General features: G+C 42.0%; 1 protein-coding gene across 4 annotated transcripts in view; it reads left to right on the top strand.

Annotated features, from left to right (window-relative positions):
- tsc1b (TSC complex subunit 1b) overlaps positions 1 to 18,739 on the top strand; it is a 36,369-nt gene that overhangs the window by 3,526 nt on the left and 14,104 nt on the right. For 2 of the 4 annotated variants that reach the window (XM_080476803.1, XM_080476805.1), the window contains exons 2-14: positions 6,301 to 6,525; positions 6,606 to 6,709; positions 8,166 to 8,318; positions 8,420 to 8,564; positions 9,723 to 9,877; positions 9,978 to 10,051; positions 10,131 to 10,309; positions 11,812 to 11,930; positions 13,139 to 13,304; positions 13,407 to 13,528; positions 13,688 to 13,781; positions 13,946 to 14,053; positions 17,434 to 18,088. In XM_080476803.1, the coding sequence (XP_080332929.1) occupies positions 6,417 to 6,525; positions 6,606 to 6,709; positions 8,166 to 8,318; positions 8,420 to 8,564; positions 9,723 to 9,877; positions 9,978 to 10,051; positions 10,131 to 10,309; positions 11,812 to 11,930; positions 13,139 to 13,304; positions 13,407 to 13,528; positions 13,688 to 13,781; positions 13,946 to 14,053; positions 17,434 to 18,088 (2,183 nt within the window). In that variant the 5' untranslated portion in view covers positions 6,301 to 6,416. Of the gene's footprint in view, positions 1 to 6,300; positions 6,526 to 6,605; positions 6,710 to 8,165; positions 8,319 to 8,419; positions 8,565 to 9,722; positions 9,878 to 9,977; positions 10,052 to 10,130; positions 10,310 to 11,811; positions 11,931 to 13,138; positions 13,305 to 13,406; positions 13,529 to 13,687; positions 13,782 to 13,942; positions 14,054 to 17,433; positions 18,089 to 18,739 lie in introns of all 4 variants that reach the window. The other 2 variants (XM_080476802.1, XM_080476804.1) reach the window with 1 other exon arrangement.

Here is an 18,739-nt window from a genome sequence, read left to right as displayed (position 1 = left end):
ATAAATATATAAAAAATATATGATTGTGCTTTATTATAAAGATGTGCTTAACTATCCGGTGTTTTGGTTTAACTGGATTTCCTGTTAACTGGTTACTTCTGCCACCAGCCGTTGGTAGCAGCTGATGTTAAAGTAAGATTAAAAAGCGGTGTGATACTTAAAACTTTAATGGAAATGCAGTTAAACAGCGTTCACTAGGACAGATAAGGATTTTGGTCAGGTTTTTAACATCTGCTGTGACGCGGGACGCTTGAGGAAGCCGGTCACCAGTAAACAGGGGAACCAGTTAATCCGATAGACCAGGTGGTGTCTGCGGCTTGGAGACCTCCCGATACTCGTAGCGGGTCACTCCGTCAAGCTCCTGCTGAACCCGCTGGTCAGCCACCAGACATAAAAACGCCTGCACATTGTTGCTGCTCCACATAGTGGGTTTCTGTGCTTCCATCTCTGTTTTTGGAGCATTCTTGTTGTGATCGGGTTTTAAAAGATTGGTGGGGTGAATGAGCCACCCTCCTGACTCATACATGTCGTCATGCGCCGGCCAATAAGCGGCCTGCTGTCTGCCGACGTCACATTGTCTACTCGCCTCAGCACGCCTGGAATCTCGGCTGAGCAGGTACCGCAGTAAACAAAGTAGCTAGTACCAGGGACTAACATGTAAATGGGAAAGCGTTAAAGACGAGTCGAGAAGGGCTGAGTAGGTACTAGTAGAAAAGTGCAATTAGAGTCCCACAACACCAAGGACAGTGCTGCACACGTGGGGTATGCTCGAGTGATTATGTTGGTAAATGACTGACAAAGTCATTACTGATTGTTTGAATATACCCCTTAAAGCTCAAACCAGGTCTTAACCTACTGAACCTATGTGCGTTGGTTGGGGGGCTGAGACAGTTTGGCATGGTTTAGAAAATTGAATAGTTACATGCATAATCTTGCTCAATTCTGGTGAGCATTAATGTGTTTGTCATGCATTTGTAAAGCTATATTTAAAAAAAAAAGACTTAAAAAGCGTTCTAAAATGCATGGTTTTTGCAAGTTAAACGAACAGATAAGAAGTCTGATAACACTCAGCACTCAGGCCAGGATTGGTAAAAACCCAGAGTAGCTTTAAGAGATTCTTCCCAATTCAGTCGTAAAAGAAGAGGAAAGTCTTTGATTTAAGTAGCTGGTGCTGAGATTTTAGCAGCTAAAAGCTAATGAATGAAGGCTTGTGGGACTTTGACGAAGACGAGCCTGGGGTTGCATTAATGCAGCTCACCACACACTCCCAGGTCTTCCGACTGCTTGTTTTCAAGTTGATGGCCACTCAGCTGTGACTGTCACCAGTTTGTTTTTCTCCCGGTTCTTTCTTTCTCCTGAGCATGGAAACAATCTATGGCTGTTCAGTATTTTGTGATACACTTAGTTTGCATGTTGATTTCCCAATAATGATGAATTTACACTATATTTCAAAGCCCCAATTTACAACTCTACGGCTCAATTGAATAGATGTTGAATATTATATTGACTAAGCTTTTCAACTGTGAATATGCAGTTTTTTTGTCTTCTTGACAGATGATGTAATTCTAAAAATGTCTTTGACACTCATCGTCCTGTTGTCGAGAATTGATTATAGAGCAAATACTATGTTTTTCTGGGTTTCTTGGCACATGAACTACATGTTCACACTGAATGCAGCCAAAGTTTCAGATAGTCTTCGATTAGGTAACATATTGAAGAGAAAGCTCAGCCTTCTGATTTCCCTTTAGAAATCTGACTTCCTTTCCTCCATCTACATAGAGTTGGAGTTTCACCTTGGGAGCCATTTAAAAAAAAGAAAATTATTTTTCAGTGGCTCTGAGCATCATTGTTGTGTAAACAGACCCCCAAAATGAAACCGAAGTGTCTTATTTTCACTTAAAAACATTGCAGTGTACATGAGGCCTTAGTTTGAAAGGGCTAACTATTTATGTACACGAGGCTGGCGTCAAATAACAAGACCCTGGTTCTGCATGCATGGTAATTGTTTCACACAAAGTGAACAGAGCAGCCAGTGGAAGACAATTGCAAGTTTTAAGGACATGAATACAAAAAAGAATCAAGCTTGAACTGCCCTCTACTGACCCACGTACATAAAAATATAAAATTGGATACTTCTCTGTTGATTGGCCTGATCCTAACCAGTCTGTGTCTGGCCTCCTCACTGGACATTCATTTCAGTGAATCCAGAACTGTCCATTTATCTCCCTCACTGATGCTTTTTTTTTTTTTTATTATTATATTATCTGTGCAAGAGAACAGAAGGGTCCTGGGAATGGCTTGCGCACACACGGCCAAATGTCATTTCCAGCGTGCTCATGGAAGCGCTCGGTGCCGCATAAAGCTTCTTTGTGTGCCCCTGAGCATTCCCAAGCTGGCTGAGATCACACCGAGGGCAGCTCGTGTTTGTGACCCTGACCCGTCCCTTGCGTGCCGCTTGTGTTCGGATCCGCTCCCAGCCCCGTGACTCGGCAGCCAATTGATAAGATATTCGGGCTGTGCCTTCCTCTCCGAACCAACCTGAATAAGTTAAAGAATTTTCCAAACCGAGATCAGTGAAGTCACTGATGTGAAGAATGAGTGCCTCAAATAGACTGATATTGTCATGTGTATTCCCAGAGGGTAGGGTTTATTTATGTGGCATATAACTGAACTGGAAATACATAACAGCTCTGGTTATCTGGTTTATGCTGCATGTGACTTTGCATTGCAATATTAAATAGCGTTTCAGTCCTGTCAGCTAAAGCTGCAAACATCCAACTTTGGTCATATGAGGAGTCTCATCATCTTGTGACGTCTCAGGTGTTCTGCTGTGAGCATTGAGATAATATCTTCAGCGCTGATGAGATCGCTCCCGATTCATTATTCTGGTTCAGGGGTAAGCTGCTGGGCGCAGACACCCTGAGGATAATGACCTGCCCATCAGGATTATTAATGCCAGTGTTATTTCCAGACCGAGACGTGCCCGGCTCCTTCAAGGAACTCCTTTTCTGTTAATAACTTGGCCGGGGCGTACTCCACAGAACAGAATGAGATTGTTGCAAGAACAGGAAGTGAGGTCACGTTAGGTGTGAACACTATATTTTGTATATATTTTGTAAAACTCCTTGGATTAAATCTTAGACTATAAAGACAAGATGTTATAAAGATGAGATATTTTATTGTTGGGGAATAATCTTTCTTGCCCTCTCCCATTTCCATGGCGATGGAGTCCGTGTTCTCAAAAGGTTCTGATCTGACGAGTTGTTTTCCAAAAGTTGCCTTTTCAGTGGCTCTGAGCATTGCTGTCCTGTCAACAGACGCCTCAGAAGCAATGAAAGTTTCCCTTTTTTTGTCTAAAACGTTGTGTGAACGGGCTCCAGTGTGATACAGAGGATGTGTGTTGTGGCTGTTGGAGTGAAATAAATGCGGTTTAAGCTCGTTGATGGTCCGAGCTCATCCTCTCACACTTTGAAAACCCCTGGTCGCTCCTAAATCGCATACCCCTCAGTTTTGTTTATGAGGCACACTTTAGATGGTGAGCGATCCTATGCTCAGTTTTCTTTCAGCCAATGGAAAGAAAACAGGATTGAAACGCATTTCATTTTGTGAGGTCAGATAAGGTGCACGGCCGTATATTTGGATTTATCACACTGCTTAATCTGTTCCAATTCTGTTATGTGAACTCTTCTCCATTCAGCTTGCAGTGCGCTGTTGGCAAAGTGAGGCAATTTACTGGCATTCTCTGAGGCAAGGAAACATTGTTTACATGAACTTGTGAGACTTCAGCATACTGAGTGGCAGGGAAAATTAAAATGGATTCCTTGGAATAAAGGAATTATTTTGCCAATAAAAATAAATGTATTGGCCTCTTTTATACTGTGATGTGCAGCAGGAGGAAAAGCACAGAGGGAAGCAATAACATAGATTGGCTCATTGTCAAACTGTCATGGCTGAATGAAGTGCCTGATTAATGTTCGAGGACTACCGGTGATTTTCCAGAGAAAATGTTTGATTTAAAAGAGGCTGTACCTCATAAAAAAGGTTTAACTTGATTGTAGCACTCGTGAATTTGTGTCACCTTATCTTGATCACAACTCTGTGTGCGCACCATTTTTCAATCTTCTTGATTAAGCGGAGCAACACGACAATGTTTTCAAGTCAAAGTAAAAAACTTTTATTGCATTTTGTGGGACTGTTTACATGACAACAGTGGTTGGAGCCACTGAAGCGTATTGTTTTCTGCGTGTGTGTGTGGTTTCATTTCAAAAACAACCTACACCACCCACTATTGGCTCGACTCCTACGTAATCGTTGTTTCTGCCGTTTCCGTGTAAACAGACATCAATTTCAAGATGTTGCCGTGTAAAAGTAAAACTTTTCTGAAGAAATAACGCAAAAACTATGCGATTTCACTTGAAGCATTGCCGTGTAAATAGGGTCTAGGAGGTTTTATGCTTTATTTTCACTCTCCAGACTGTCACTACTCAGTAATTCTAGCTGTAATAAATATGAAGTACAGACGAACTTGAAGGTCCCGTCATTTCAAACTTGTTTTTCTTTAATTTTATGTCATAGTATGTCTTGGAAATGCAATTCCTCGTCATGTAATAAAGAATATAAACCAACTGTTCAATCTCTGATGAGTCAAAATATTTCCGTAAAGCCAAATGATGGTGAACCCACCAATTCTGACCATCATGCAAAAGTTGGAACCGTTTCCCAGCATTGTCTCTCAATTTTAGAAATGGTCTTATTATGATTTTGTATTATGTTTCCTTCATCATGTGCAAATCTTAAACCTCCGGCAGGCAAAGCCTCCACATCCTGTGATGTCTGAGGACTCATTGATGTCTGTCGGTCTTCCCCTGTTGACTTATTGATTCTCTGGTTTTGTAGCTTGTCAGGTTGGCTCGTGAGCGGTGGGTTTGGTGGCTCTGAGGGGGGAGATGTGACACGGCAAAGTTGCAAAAGACCAATTTTAATAGAGTATTGATGACTGAAGTCATGCTTGTGCCCCCTTGGATTGAACATTTTGATGTTTTCTTCGTATTTGTAGAACACTTACTCTAGCTTTATAAACAACAGAGAAGTGGATGCAGCCACCTCTACATTGTGCGACCTTAAGCTTTATTAGCATGTTAATCTGTTTATGCTGAGAGCTACTCCTCAGATCTTCCGGTAATGCACCAGCTAGAGCATGCTAACAAGGTTAGTATGCTAAGAGAAATGTAAATTACATCCATTCTTTCCAGATGTCCACTTCACAAAGCTTTACTAACATGTGGTTCGTGCAGTGCAGTAAACTGTAAAGACGTTCATGAAACAGTTGTTTGGACTTCATTTCCTTTTCAGTTTATTCTATTTTCTTTGTGGCTCTTCAGTAGTTAATATTCTGTTTTGTGTACAACTAATCTGATCGCTGTGTTGAGAGTAGTTATATTGTTTTGGAAATTATACCGTGGAGAATACTTAAAAATAGGTTTGACTGATAGTTTTTGAAGAGATCTCATGGATGTACTGTAGTTTGTAATTTTTGCTTTCTCTTTAAGACCTTCTCATGTGCCATATGTGCTGATTCTTTCTAAGGCTGACTACAAACTGTGATTTTAACAATCTTGTAAGTTCACAGCTAACCACAACATGAATCTAATAACTGTGGACACGACATGACCTTTGCTGTGTGCAGATTGCATGATGGAAAAACTAGCTGAATCGCAGCCTACGACGTACGTGAGTTGACGTGATAAGATAACAATAAAATGCCATAAGTGTGCGCCATCTATTCTCAAAAAATAAACAAACAAGCATGAGCAGAGCCCTCGCCCGTTTGGAACTCATGTGTTTGAAGAGAAATCCCCCCACTAATGGAAAGCTTCTGCTGCCACATCTCTACCACGCTTTCTGCTTAGTTTACATCCGACATACTTTTTTGACACGTTTTGCCATTGTAGCCGCAAAACATCTATTTGAGTTTAGCGCCAGTGTCGCGCTCGTCTGTATGTCTTTTCACACTGCATTTCTATTGGTTAGTTAGTTGACGTAGGTCGCAGCAGCAGTCACCATCTCCCCCAAATTTCTGACAGTGTAAGAATTTGGTCACAGATTGTCTTTGGTCGCAAGACCATGATAACAGCCGTCCTTGAACCGGTCTCGCGGTGCGACTTAGGGCCACCAATTTAGAGCCAAGACCAAAAATGTTGCTACGATTGTGACATCTGGGTCGGCCTGAAATCGCTGTGTGTCGCGGCCTTGAGTGAGCCACCTGATTGTGGTTTGCGTTTGTGTCTGGGTGTGATGCAGTGGTGCCTGGAGACTGTATCGGTGGGTGGGCCCCGGGAGCCCTCCAGGCAAGCAGGGTTGGACACCGAGAGCGAGACGCTGCCTCCGCCCCCCTCCCCCCCAGCACTGCCACCACCATGGCCAGGGAGCAGCCCAACGTGGGGGACCTCCTCCCACTGCTGGAGACCTCCGACCTCCACCAGCTAGAAGAGATCAGAGGCCTTATCAACGAGCAGCTCAACACCGGTAGGCAGCGCGGCTCACCAGTCTGTGAAGATAAAGTAAAGAGTTTTCTGTACAAACAGTCACTTGTGTTTTCCTTAAAGAGCGGGGGTCCATGCTGCTGAACGGGCTGGTGGACTACTTTTTGGAAACCAACTCCGCCCAGGCCATGCATATCCTCTCCTCTGTCAGAGAGCCTCACGACAAGGTGAGGAATCTCTTCTTTGACTTGATTTATTCTCTTTTCAGACTCCATTCTAACCCGGTTTTTCATAATAATTAACTCTGCAAAATACTGGAATCCAGTGTAAGATATATTATGTCTGATTAACTCTGATGCACTTGTAGAAATGCAACCACTTGATCCTCTTTGAAACATTGCTAACATGTAAATATGTGAAATTTGTCCAAGATTACAATAAAAATGCTATCTATCCTTCATTTATAACACTAACATATAAATCAATGAATGACGCAAATGTTAGATAGATATATAAATACATTTTTAATATTTTGTCCATTTACTTATTTGTCAATCTCCACATGCATGTATTTATTTAGTCCTAACTTTCTACATTTATTGGTTGGTTGGTTTATTAATTCATTTCCAGATCAACATTAGAACGGCCTATCATATTAACAGCACATAAAGGAATAATTACTTTTGCAAATAACAAACAGATATAAAAATATATCAATAATCACTTTAATTTCAGTTTGTTTACTTTGACAGAAGTCATTTTCAATTCTTCATATCTCATGTTAAACATAGGTACGCCATGATCGTCAGGCTCAAGTAACTTCCTCATGTTGTTTTGCACCAGCTCTCTTCTGTACTGCGTCACTTCCGTTTCATAATGTGCAAAGTTTTTCTTGCAAATATTTCCCGCAACCACAAACCATGTCAGCGTTGCCATCCCGCTTCGCATGAGTTTGAGGTTTCCCTCCTGACCTCCTGGTCAGATTTGTTTTTTTTAAGGTTCACACTAAAAAATACTTTTCAATTAAATTGTATTTGTACAATGCCCAATACTACACAGTAATTTCAAGGCACTTTAATCGAAAATAAAACCCCAACACTTCCACATGAGCAAGCACAAGTGAATGTAAGAAGGAAAAACTCCCTGTTTTAATAGGAAGAAACGTGCAGAACCAGGCTCGGACATGGAAATTTCCTGCTGCTCTGGTTGAGGTTAGGAGATAGAAAGAGAAAAAAAACAATAGGACAGACTTGTGGGGAGGGATTCAAACCCTGGTTCCCGCAGGGGGTCGGAATTAAAACCTTTTGCATCAAACCCAAATCCGGTTTGGTCAGTCATTTGGAAGTCGGTGCTACATGCAAATAATGGTCCTCATTGAATTTAAATGATTTGGAAATGAGTTTGAATCTCCTGAGAGACTCACAAACATTGACAACCCTTGTTTTCAGAGAAGGCTTCAGGAAGCTTTGAGTTCTTGGCATAGTGACAGCACACACTTCACTAGCAAATAAAATGCAGCCTAAATCCCTAAAAAGGATCTGATCATTGCCTCCTAATCCAGGGCTTCCTTAAGGGAGTTCCTTTAGTCTAAGTTTAATGTGTCACTTGTTTCGCAAGGCCATGTTCGAAAACTGTGCAAATAGTGCAAAATATGTCCCTAACCTTGCCGTGTCTGCCTCACAGCACCTTTTAGACAAGATGAACGACTGTATGACCAAACAGCCCTGCCGGCTGCCCACCCTCACCCTCCTTGGCCATGTAATCCGCAAGCAGCCGTCCTGGATCCACAAGATTGCTCGATACCCCCTGCTGCTCTCACTGCTCAAATGCCTCAAGGTAAGAACTCTGATTTAACTTGTCTCCCGTCAAGTAAAAGGTGTCCATTTGATCTTTTTTGTTATGCGTTCTTCTAATACCTGCTTTGGTGTTCCTGGCAGACGGATACAGACGTAGTCGTGCTTATAACTGGAGTGCTGGTGCTCATCACTCTGCTGCCCATGATCCCTCAAGCCGGCAAACAACACCTGTGGGAGTACTTTGACATCTTTGGCCGCCTGGCATCCTGGAACCTCAAGAACCCGGGTGAGAGCACGCTGACATGTCTCAGAAGAAGCATCCTGCCTTGTGTTTGACACACCTGGTTTAGTGTTTTGCCCAAGGACACTTGGGAGATATGGACAGGGAAACATAGGGGATTAAACCCACAACTTTGAGACTAGAGAATTATCCATCTTGCCCACTAATAAAAACAACTGTACGAAGTTTGTAAATTCCCTCAAACGTTAAATTCATGTCTGACAGTTTGATTTAGCTTTGTTGTTTCGAGGTGATAGCACAGCCTGGCTTGACTTCCTGTCTCATTCACGTCTTCTCTGGACCGAAACGGTGACGATAGAGTGCAGTGATTTAATTTGTTTTCTTTGAGTGTTCAAAGTAGAGCTGTTGTAAATATATACTCGCGTAAAAAAGGCAGATCTTCAAGGTTTTTAAAATAACAAGATTACTCAAATTTCATTTAACCATCACAGTTTCTTTTTTTTATCTAACAGGATCAAATCCTCCCACTATTTCTTCCTATTTCTAACTCATAAATTGTGTTGCCATTTTGAATTATTACCTTATAGATCTCACCCACCGTGCCCCCACAGTCAGTGAAACAAGGGACACGGGCACCCGGCTCCTCCTCAGGTTCAGCTGCTAGCGTTGAATTTTCTTGTGGGAGAGTCACAACCTGAAGCTTGCAGCATAGAACAGAAATAATAAAGCAGAGTATTTTCTATTTTCATGTTCCTTTGGCTCACACACTGGGGGAAAAAAAATCCTTTAATGGGGGGAAAATGGATTTTACAAGCTCAATAGATGACTAAGTCATTTTTACCACCCTATCAAATTCTGTGGTTCTCTCAATGTTTGATGCTTGGAGGTTGTCGGAGAAGAACCTTTTGTTGACCATAAATGGGATCATATAATGCTAGAGAGCATTTCGTCCTGCAGCCTTGACATTGAGCTTCACTGAATATAAAACACTCCTTGATGTTTGGGCCAGGTTGAAGGTGTCTTTATCATGAGGAGAGACCCCGTTCTCAATAATTGTCAACATCACTTGAAGGGCCGCAGAAACTAGATTGAACCAGTTACTGGAGCATGAAAACCTAAATTTGGCCCACCAATCACAGTTTTCTTTGTCATGTAAGGTTACTTTTTTTTTTTTTTAATACTTGCTATTTTCATCCCATTCAGGTCACGTTTCGGAGGTTTACCTAATCCACCTGCACGCCAGCGTTTATTCGCTCTTCCACCGGCTCTACGGCATGTACCCGTGCAACTTCGTGTCCTACCTACGCTCCCATTACAGCATGAAGGAGAACATGGAAACCTTTGAAGAAGTAGTGAAGGTAAAGATGTTGCTCCAGCTCTATTTCTCCTCATTAGTTTGGATAATTTCTAACTAGTCTGGTTTTGTTATTGTTTTTTTTTGTTTTTTTAACTCTTCAGCCAATGCTTGAACACGTCCGTATACACCCAGAACTGGTGACGGGAACCAAGGACCACGAGCTCGACCCCACCAGGTGGAGCTTCAGCCTGTTTTCACAGATTCTCTAAAGTCAGCTGCATTGCTTTGACTAACGGTACGGCGCTCTCCCGCAGGTGGAAAAAATATGAAATCCACGACATTGTCATCGAATGTGCCAAAGTGTCTCTCGACCCTAAGGAGGCCTCCTGTGAGGAGGGTTACGCCACCATGCCTGAGAACTTTTACCCCCAAATCCACCTGCGACCGCAAGACTGCACTTCCAGCCCCTACACAGACCTCCACAGCAGCTATGGTCAGAAAACACTTCTTGATTCAGTGTGATCAAATGTCTGCTTTGCACCATTGGCGATCATTTTTTTAAAAAAAATGGAAATTATTGTTTTTAAGGTAATGTTTTCAACCAAAAGTTTGAATCATTTTGTGTGAATTCTTTTTTTAAGGTGAGATTCTCCAAGTAATTCAGGCATCACTGAGAAAAATAGTTTTTTTCCCCACATTTTTAAAAGAATTGAACTTTTTTTTTTTTTTATAGAAAATACAAGACAATGAATAGGATGAAACCAGTGGATTATTTATGCTTATCATATAAATTCTATGGAATAATGTAGGACATGTCCCACTTAAAATAACAAAAGAAAAACAAAAAGAGATCTGAAGAACATAATAGTATAATTATTAGTGATATTCCTTTTCTCTCATCAGCCTGAACTATAACCCTTCATTATATTGTCTTACAGCTTCTTTGAAAGTTAGTTTAACTCCCAGAACTTAAACACGTCTATATCATAGATTATTTCTCACATTACATTACTCAAAAATAAGCAATCATCTTAAACTATGTTTGCCTCTCTCAATTTATTAAAACACAACCTTTTGAATACAAACAGGAAGCCTTTTATTCTGAACCTGATATAATAATCCCAATGTTTTTAAATACACAACGTCTGCAAATTTCAAAGTACAGGACCGTATAGATGATGGATTTCAAAATAACCTGCTTAATTCATTCATCTAAAAGCTCTTTTTTGTAGTTTGATTACCGAATCTATATTAGTTTGATACACATTTCCCTTCAGCACAGTAGAACATGCAGTTTATGGCTCTATAAGTGAAAAATAGAGAATATGAGAGGCGAGAACATTTGTCTTGCAATCTTTCTCTTCGTTTTGTGTTCAAGCACAGAAATTGTCACCAGAAACAAACTTGATGCCAATAACGACTCATCACACACAGATTTTCACTACAGATTGTATTTTGCATTCACACATTCCTTCAGTAGTCTCCTTTTCTATGTTGTGAAGCCATTCTTCAGATTCTTAGGCTCTGCTTATGTCCATCCATCCATCCATCCATCCATCCATCCATCCATCCATCCATCCATCCATCCATCCATCCATCCATCCATCCATCCATCCATCCATCCATCCATCCATCCATCCCTGCTGATTCTGGACAGGTTACCAGTCAATCACAATACTAACACTGAGAGAAACACAATTACTCGAGCACACACTCAACAATATTTGAAATTTGAATTCACTAATTAACCTAACAAGAATGTCTCCGTTGTGGGATGAAGCTTGAGGAAACCTGTGCAGGGAGTAATTCTTGATCACAAATCAGCTGGATGTTGTGACTTTTGAATACTTACATATTTTTCATGTCAAATATGGGGCTTTGTCCTGTTTTCTAAGAAGAAAAATCAAACTGGCATCAAAGAGCTGACAGAGGCTCTCTGGTTATTGGATGCACCCTTTCGTCGATTGATCCGACTGTTTGTCTTCCTGACAACAGGAAGCTCTTCTTCGACCCCATTCTCCACTCCACGGCAGCCGCTCCCCCCGCCGCTGTCCTTGCCCCCCTTCTCAGGGACACAGTCCTCGTACCGCAGCCCACAGACCTCCAGACGGCAGGTAAGATCATCCATAACGCCATCAAAAGCTGTCAGATGGGCGGTTTGGGAACGCAGCACTGTCGGGTAATTGATGATCAGAGGTTGACACTGGAGCACAGTGTTGTTACTGTTGTGCTGTTGTACACAGGGTCATGTTTACACTCCACATAGCACCTGTCAGACGTTGTTAGTTGATCATTTGCCTCCATAAATCTCCTCCAAGATGCAGAGGGGACACAAGTTCTTCCCGTCCTCAAAGTCAGCAGGCTGGAAGGCCGTTGAATCCAATTGCAGGAATGATAACTCATGCCCTCCTCCGTCTCCTTCTGATTGGATGGGGACGGAGTGCTCGGAGATGCCGTGCCTCACTTTGTGATTGGACCGGCCACATAAAGATGGAGTCTCCCCTGGGATCTCTCAGAGGATTTGTCACTGCGTTAGACTCCCTCTCACCAAGGCAGGAAGACACAGAACAAGACCTTAGATTCATCGTCAGTGGTGAAAATATTCACCGTCAAGCTGTGTAAACTGCAGAAATCCTCAAATCTCAAGTACTGAAAGCCGAGTCTAATTCTTTGGCCCGTTTTGCTCCGCGAGGTCAGAGATGAAGGAAGGCATTCAGCAGGATGGATGATCTGCCAAAGACGCTACTGTCTGCAGCTGTGGTTGAATGACCACAACCCCATCCCCCATGAAATTGTTGGGTCGTTTTATTGAATAGATGATGTTTTGTTTTATTTCTACAGCTTTCCTGAAGCTTGTCTTGTTGAGCTTTTCAGTGTGCGTCAAGAGAACATGTCCTTTTCCTTCAGCATCTATCAAAATGTATCGCTCACCAGGAGAGATATCATGCTGTTTTTTTGCATTCGGGTTACTGTTTAATCAAATTTCTTGCAACCTTATCGAAGTTAAGCTAATTCCCTTTGCAGAATTCTCTGGTATTGGTGAATACCAGTCTCTCAGTGAGACTTAAAGGTCCCATATTATGCAAAAAGTGAGGAAAGTCTCATCTATGTATTAAAATAAGCCTCATAAAAGGTACAACACTTTCTATTTGGTTTTTAACATCTGTTATTCGCAGCAACAAGGGATGCGAAAGGTTCACTCATTTCCATGGAAGCAACTAAATCTAAGACACCAGAAAGCTCTTAGTCCCGAGACGGACCTGGAAATTGTTGAAAAACTAAGTTATGCGACCTTTAAACCTGATTTCTGTAATCTTTACAGAACTCCACCTGTGAACTCAACTCTTCCTGCGGGGGGAAGGACCCTCTGTGGAGCCCCTCCTCATTGTGTGGCATGGCCACGCCCCCTTCGTCGAGGGGCATGTCGCCCAACTTAGAGCTGTCCCACAGTGCCTCACACCTTCCCTCCCGCTTCCACTGCACCTCAGGTATGTCATTTTGACGCATGGATGTGGTTTGGTTAAATTCAGTCATGCCCGCAAACGAAACTCCCAGTTTCTCTCCTGCTTGACTGTTTCTGATCTGCACAGGAGGGAAAGGAACGCCCGCTTCAAGCACTCCAGCCACCTCTTCTCCACCTCCCACCTTATCAGATGACTTCCCTATAATCTCCCTACCAGCCAACACGGTCCAGTCCAGTCCACCAAGAAAAGTAGGCCTAAAAATCTGCTTGAAAGTTGAGCTTATCTTCGCAGCATAAAGCCGAAAGTCATTAAGAAATTCCACAAGAAGACGGAAAGAGTTGATTTGTCTTAAGAGGTGAACTCGTAATCCTTGTCATGACACGGTTATTATCCATGTGGCTTTTCAGGACCGTCGACAAGGAGAGAGCAGTAAGCCGGCTCTGGTGAGGCAGGAGCCAGTGAAAGACACAGAGAAGAGTGCAGACGTGGCCCCAAACAGAGGTTAGACGTGCTCCATACTGTCATCCATCGTCGTTAATTCAGTGTCTTCACATGGAAAAACAAACTCCACTCAAATTCGTCTTAATAGAGTTTTGACTCTGCTTAAATATTGAGTTTCAAACTATTTTTCTCACAGTTGTGATGGTATTTCTTTTGCCCAGCAGAGGCAGGAGCAGCAGAGAACATCTCCATGACTCTGACAGAGCTGTCTGTCTACATGAAGAAACAAGAGCTGGAGCTTCAGCTCAGAACAGAGAAAGAGAGGGAAGAGGGTAAGTCTGGAAAACTACACAACCTGATCCCGGAGGGCTGCCTGTATCAAGCAGATCACTCAATTTAATGGGCATGAGACAGTCAATGAAACATTGATCCACCCATTAGGAACAAAATTGGGATTTGTCCTCCAGCAGATTAGAAGAAGCTGGTTTGTAACAGGTTCAGAAATGAGTGTGTTGATCTCTTGATATTGGATCTACTGTTTGATGCATTTATGTGCACTCCAGAAACGCAACAATTAGAAAACTATGCTTCTATAGTTTGCTAAATAATCGTGTGTCCTTAAGCCCAAGTACGTAGATGGTGACGCTCTTGTCTTGTTGAACATGATGACGCCTGTCTCAGTGCGTTTAGGGTTTTCATTCACATTCAACTTTTTCCAAACATTTGCAGATGCAACAGAGTAAAATACATGATGTGCCAACATGCAAAGACGTTCTAGTGTTGGGTAGAAGTCCAGGTGTCAATCTGAGCTTCTATAATAAAACATCTGCTGTTACCTGATAAAAGCATAACGTGATATGCAACATGATCCCTTGAAGAAGCTGATGACTGCATAAATCAGACAATGATTTCTTTAAACGGGTTCATTTATAGAAAAATGTACATCTTTGATTTTAATGAATTAATTCTTTAAAATATAATAAATAAATAAATTAATCTAAAGAAGAAAACCTTCGCAACAAGCATATTTTATCATATGCTGCATTTTTAGTAATAAATTATTACATGGTTTGGATTAATACTTTAGAGAAAATTGGGCTTTAATTGGATTTTTCGGATGGTTGGTTCCAAAAAGGTTAAGCGATACATCAATGATGGTTATCCAGAAACTCACTCATTCATGTCTTGTTCCAGACCAAGATGAGTCCGATGTCAAATTACAAACACTCTATGCCCCATGTATGCAGGCTGTGCAAAATTAAGAAACTATTAATCCTGGAAGCAAGTCAATAAGATCCTTAAAGAGACAGAGACTGAAATGTGTTGATACAGATAGATTGTGAACTAAACTGATCAGGACAGAATCAATGAAGAACCCAAAGCAGGAAACACACACATTCTTGTTTGTCTTTGTTTGTACGAATAAGAAGAAATGTCACAAGCGGTGGAGAGAAACTAATAAAACTGATCATGCATTTAAAATCCACAATTTGTTTGTCAAACAAGCATGACTTTTGAGCATTTAAAAAAAGCATAAAATTGTATTACTAGGCTTACATAATCGGATTTGGTCTTTTATGTGTTTCAGAGTAATTTACAATGATTGGATTATTACATTTGTGGGCTGAAGAACTGCTACTGATCCAAATGGAAGTCTGTAAATACGCTCAGATTATACTCTTCAGATTATGTTAGTTTACATAGGACTGAGTTGGTCATCCAAACGGGATGAAGGGAATGTGGTTTTCATATTGTGAAGGTATGTTTGAACATGCAGAGCAGTAGAAATGTGCACACAGTTTCTGTGCATCTCTTTGCGATGGTTTCCAGCATTCGTGCCACTTCTGTCTTTGGGCCAGGGCTCCTGTTTAGTTTGAGAAGTCTTAAATGCTCATAAACGTAACTTTGGAAGCTTTTTGGATCTTTAAAAAACAAACAACAAAAATAAAAGATCTACTGTCTAGAATAGACGACAGCACAGCATTTGATTTGAGGTAGTTTGTTTTTACAGCAACGACTCTTTGCAATCGCTCCGATATTTACCTCTTTGTATGTAAAGTCTGTGGACTGTGACTTCCTGTTTTTCACAGCTGCAAAAACAGAGCCGGCAAACAAGCTGTACAGATTCAACCACTGGTGTTTGGCGACGTTATGTGTTTCAGTGGAAAGAAGCTGGAAATTGATGCAAGCCACCACTGGATGAAATAAGCGAGCACATTTTAGGAAGTGAAATGTGAGATTTCAAAACACGCACACTCACAATGAGTTGTGACGTAACCAGATGTTTACTGGTTTGAATCCCACTGCTTTTTGCCTGTTGTTTGCTAAGGTTGCAAGTCAGGTGAGAATCAAATTAAACATGGCTAATGCAGGTGGCAGTAGCCAAAACCCTTTCTTTCAGCTCAAGAGAAACAGTGATGCTGAGAGCATCAGGGTCTTTATTCAATTTGGAAACGGAACAAAACTGTGACATTATACATAGTTTTGGGACAAATTAAGCAGTTTTCTCTTTTTCCCTCTAATGTCCAAAACAAACAGTTTTGTGCATCCTGAAGGAAACTAGCAGCTTTTGTTCAGACGACATCAACCTATAAGTGACATTCTTACAATAAATCCTTAGCAACACTGTCCTGTACGAAACAGGAAGTTAAGCCATGACACACTGTATATCCACGCAACTCAACTCATCTGACTAAAAACTTTTCTATTAATGTTATGTTGATGTTTTTTTTTTTTTGAACAACCTTGTTGATGCCCACTTTTATCTAATTTAATCTTCCTTCCATTAGTTAGTTTTTATGCTTTTATTTTATAATCTTCACTTGTGGCACGCTGAGAGTTGTTAATGTAAAGTGCTTTACAAATGAAATGTATGATTATTACTACTACTACTACTACTACTACTACTACTCTCAAACAAATGCCTGTTGGCAAACCATGTTTGGCTATCGAGATACAACCAAATAAATTGTGACTTAAAAAAACATTGTTTTGGGGAATTGTTTCACTATATCTAAATGCAGTAGTTTTCATTAATATTCATTGTTTGTTTTTTAAACTATGAGACTGCTATTCAACCTTCAAGTTGGCGGTCTGGATCAACCTAAATTGATCACTTTAATTTAGCATCAATTAACACCCATAATTACGAGATCTACATTTCCATACAGTGAATTAAGACAACTATTTTAGCCTCAGCAAAAACGGGTTTCGATTGAACATATGGTGAAAATCAGACTCACTCAGCCATTTTGTTTTAAACTGAGCTCGAAGGGCTTAGTTGAATCAGAGTTTTAATGGCGTAAACTGCTTCTGCTGTTCAGTTAAATGAGTCTGAGCTCATAGACTAAATATCCGGGATGCCAGCGCGTTGCCGCTCGTGTCCCAGTGTGTTCGGCTCACTCTGCACAGTTATTGGTTTAAATCCCACTTGAGCCACTTGTACTAAAAATAAAGGCACCTCTAGCGCTGTGAGCCACTTTGAATAAAATCGTCTGCCAAATGGCACAAGCTGCGTAGCTAAAGCCGGCCGCTTTAGACTTAAACATTTCATTCCTCCTCGGTGGAAAAACAGAAGCTCGAAAAGTTCCTTTTTATTTTTTCATGCAGCAAAGCTGGCATTTAGCTCAGTTTTTATGCTTTATTAGAAATATTTCAGAACACTCGCAGGCTTAACGCAGTCACAATCTTTCATGTGCTGTTTGTGCTGCAGCTGCCATCACGGAGGAGCTGCTGAAGATCACCGAAGACAAGCAGGAGCTGTCGGGCCTGAGGGGCTTCGACTCCCCTTTCTATCACACCACCGAGACTCTGACTGGCTGTCAGACACAAGACAAGACCCTCTCCAACGCTCAGCCAGGAAGCCTCGTGCGTGACACCCATCACGCCGTTTCAACACCGGACAAAGCTGAGAACAACGCTGGCGGCGGCGGTGTGGGCAGTGAAAGAGGAGGAGGAGGAGGAGGAGGAGCGGGAGGAGACAGCAGGGGGTCAGCCCTTGGCCTCGAGCAGCCCTGGTCCTTCCAGTCGGGCTTCACTCCCATCGATCACCACCTGCATCGAAGCCCCTCCGCCCCGGACGACGACATGGGCAAGTTCGGGATGTTCTCTCCCAGCCCGGGCAGCAAGACGCCGGCCTCGGTGCCCTACGAGTCCTTCTTCGACCTGGCGCTCCCCAGGGCGGCTTCGCTCTTCGTGGGGCAAAAAACCTCTGAGGCGGTGCACAAGGCGGCGATGGAGCGTCTGCTGCAGCGGGAGGAGGGGCTGGAGGACGGCGAGGAGGAGGGAGTCATGTCTGCTTCACCACTGGAGGTGCTGGATCGCCTTGTTCAGCAGGGGAGTGACACCCACGATAAAGTACTAAAGAGGTGAGAGACAAACGATTACATAATCTCTCGTTTGATAAGCTTAGTTTATTACATTTGATCACAGTTCATCACTTCTTTAAGGAATGCAAATTTCTCAAGCTGTCATATTGAACAATGTAGCTTCTTCTTGCTCCTCAGAATGTTTCTTTTTCCCAGTAGGATGTTTGACATTGTTCAGGTCCACAAGACTTTTCTTTCCTCTTTACATGATGACGTTTCAAGTGAAAACGCAGCGTTTTCATTTCCTAAAAGTTTGACGTTTCAGGCCAACGCTGTGAAAACGATGTCTGTTTCCATGGAAACAGCAGAACTGCTGACAAGGATGTAGTGTTCATGTTGTGACACTTGTGGGTGCCGTTTGTTTGTTTTTGTGATGAAACAACACACACATGCGCAAAGACCAACACGCTATAAACATGAACAGTGGCAAGTATACAGACATTTGTGTGGACAGACGACCAAGTTGGGTTGCTATTCCGGCTGACACGGCTCTAAAAACTACCAAGTTGCCGGACAATCTGAACTGGGAGTCATGATACTCCGGTAGCCGCCATTGTTGTTAGTGTCCATCTACATGTGCAGAAGAACTGTTCACTACGGCTGTGATGCACAGTAGCAGTGTTTTCCCTTGTGTCCATGGAGACAGAGCTT

Source organism: Lipophrys pholis (assembly GCF_963383615.2).
Source record: "Lipophrys pholis genome assembly, chromosome: 12".
In the NCBI taxonomy this organism is placed as follows: Eukaryota; Metazoa; Chordata; class Actinopteri; order Blenniiformes; family Blenniidae; genus Lipophrys; species Lipophrys pholis.
The sequence above is the reverse complement of the archived record's forward strand: the minus strand, read 5'-3'. Positions and strand labels throughout refer to the sequence as shown.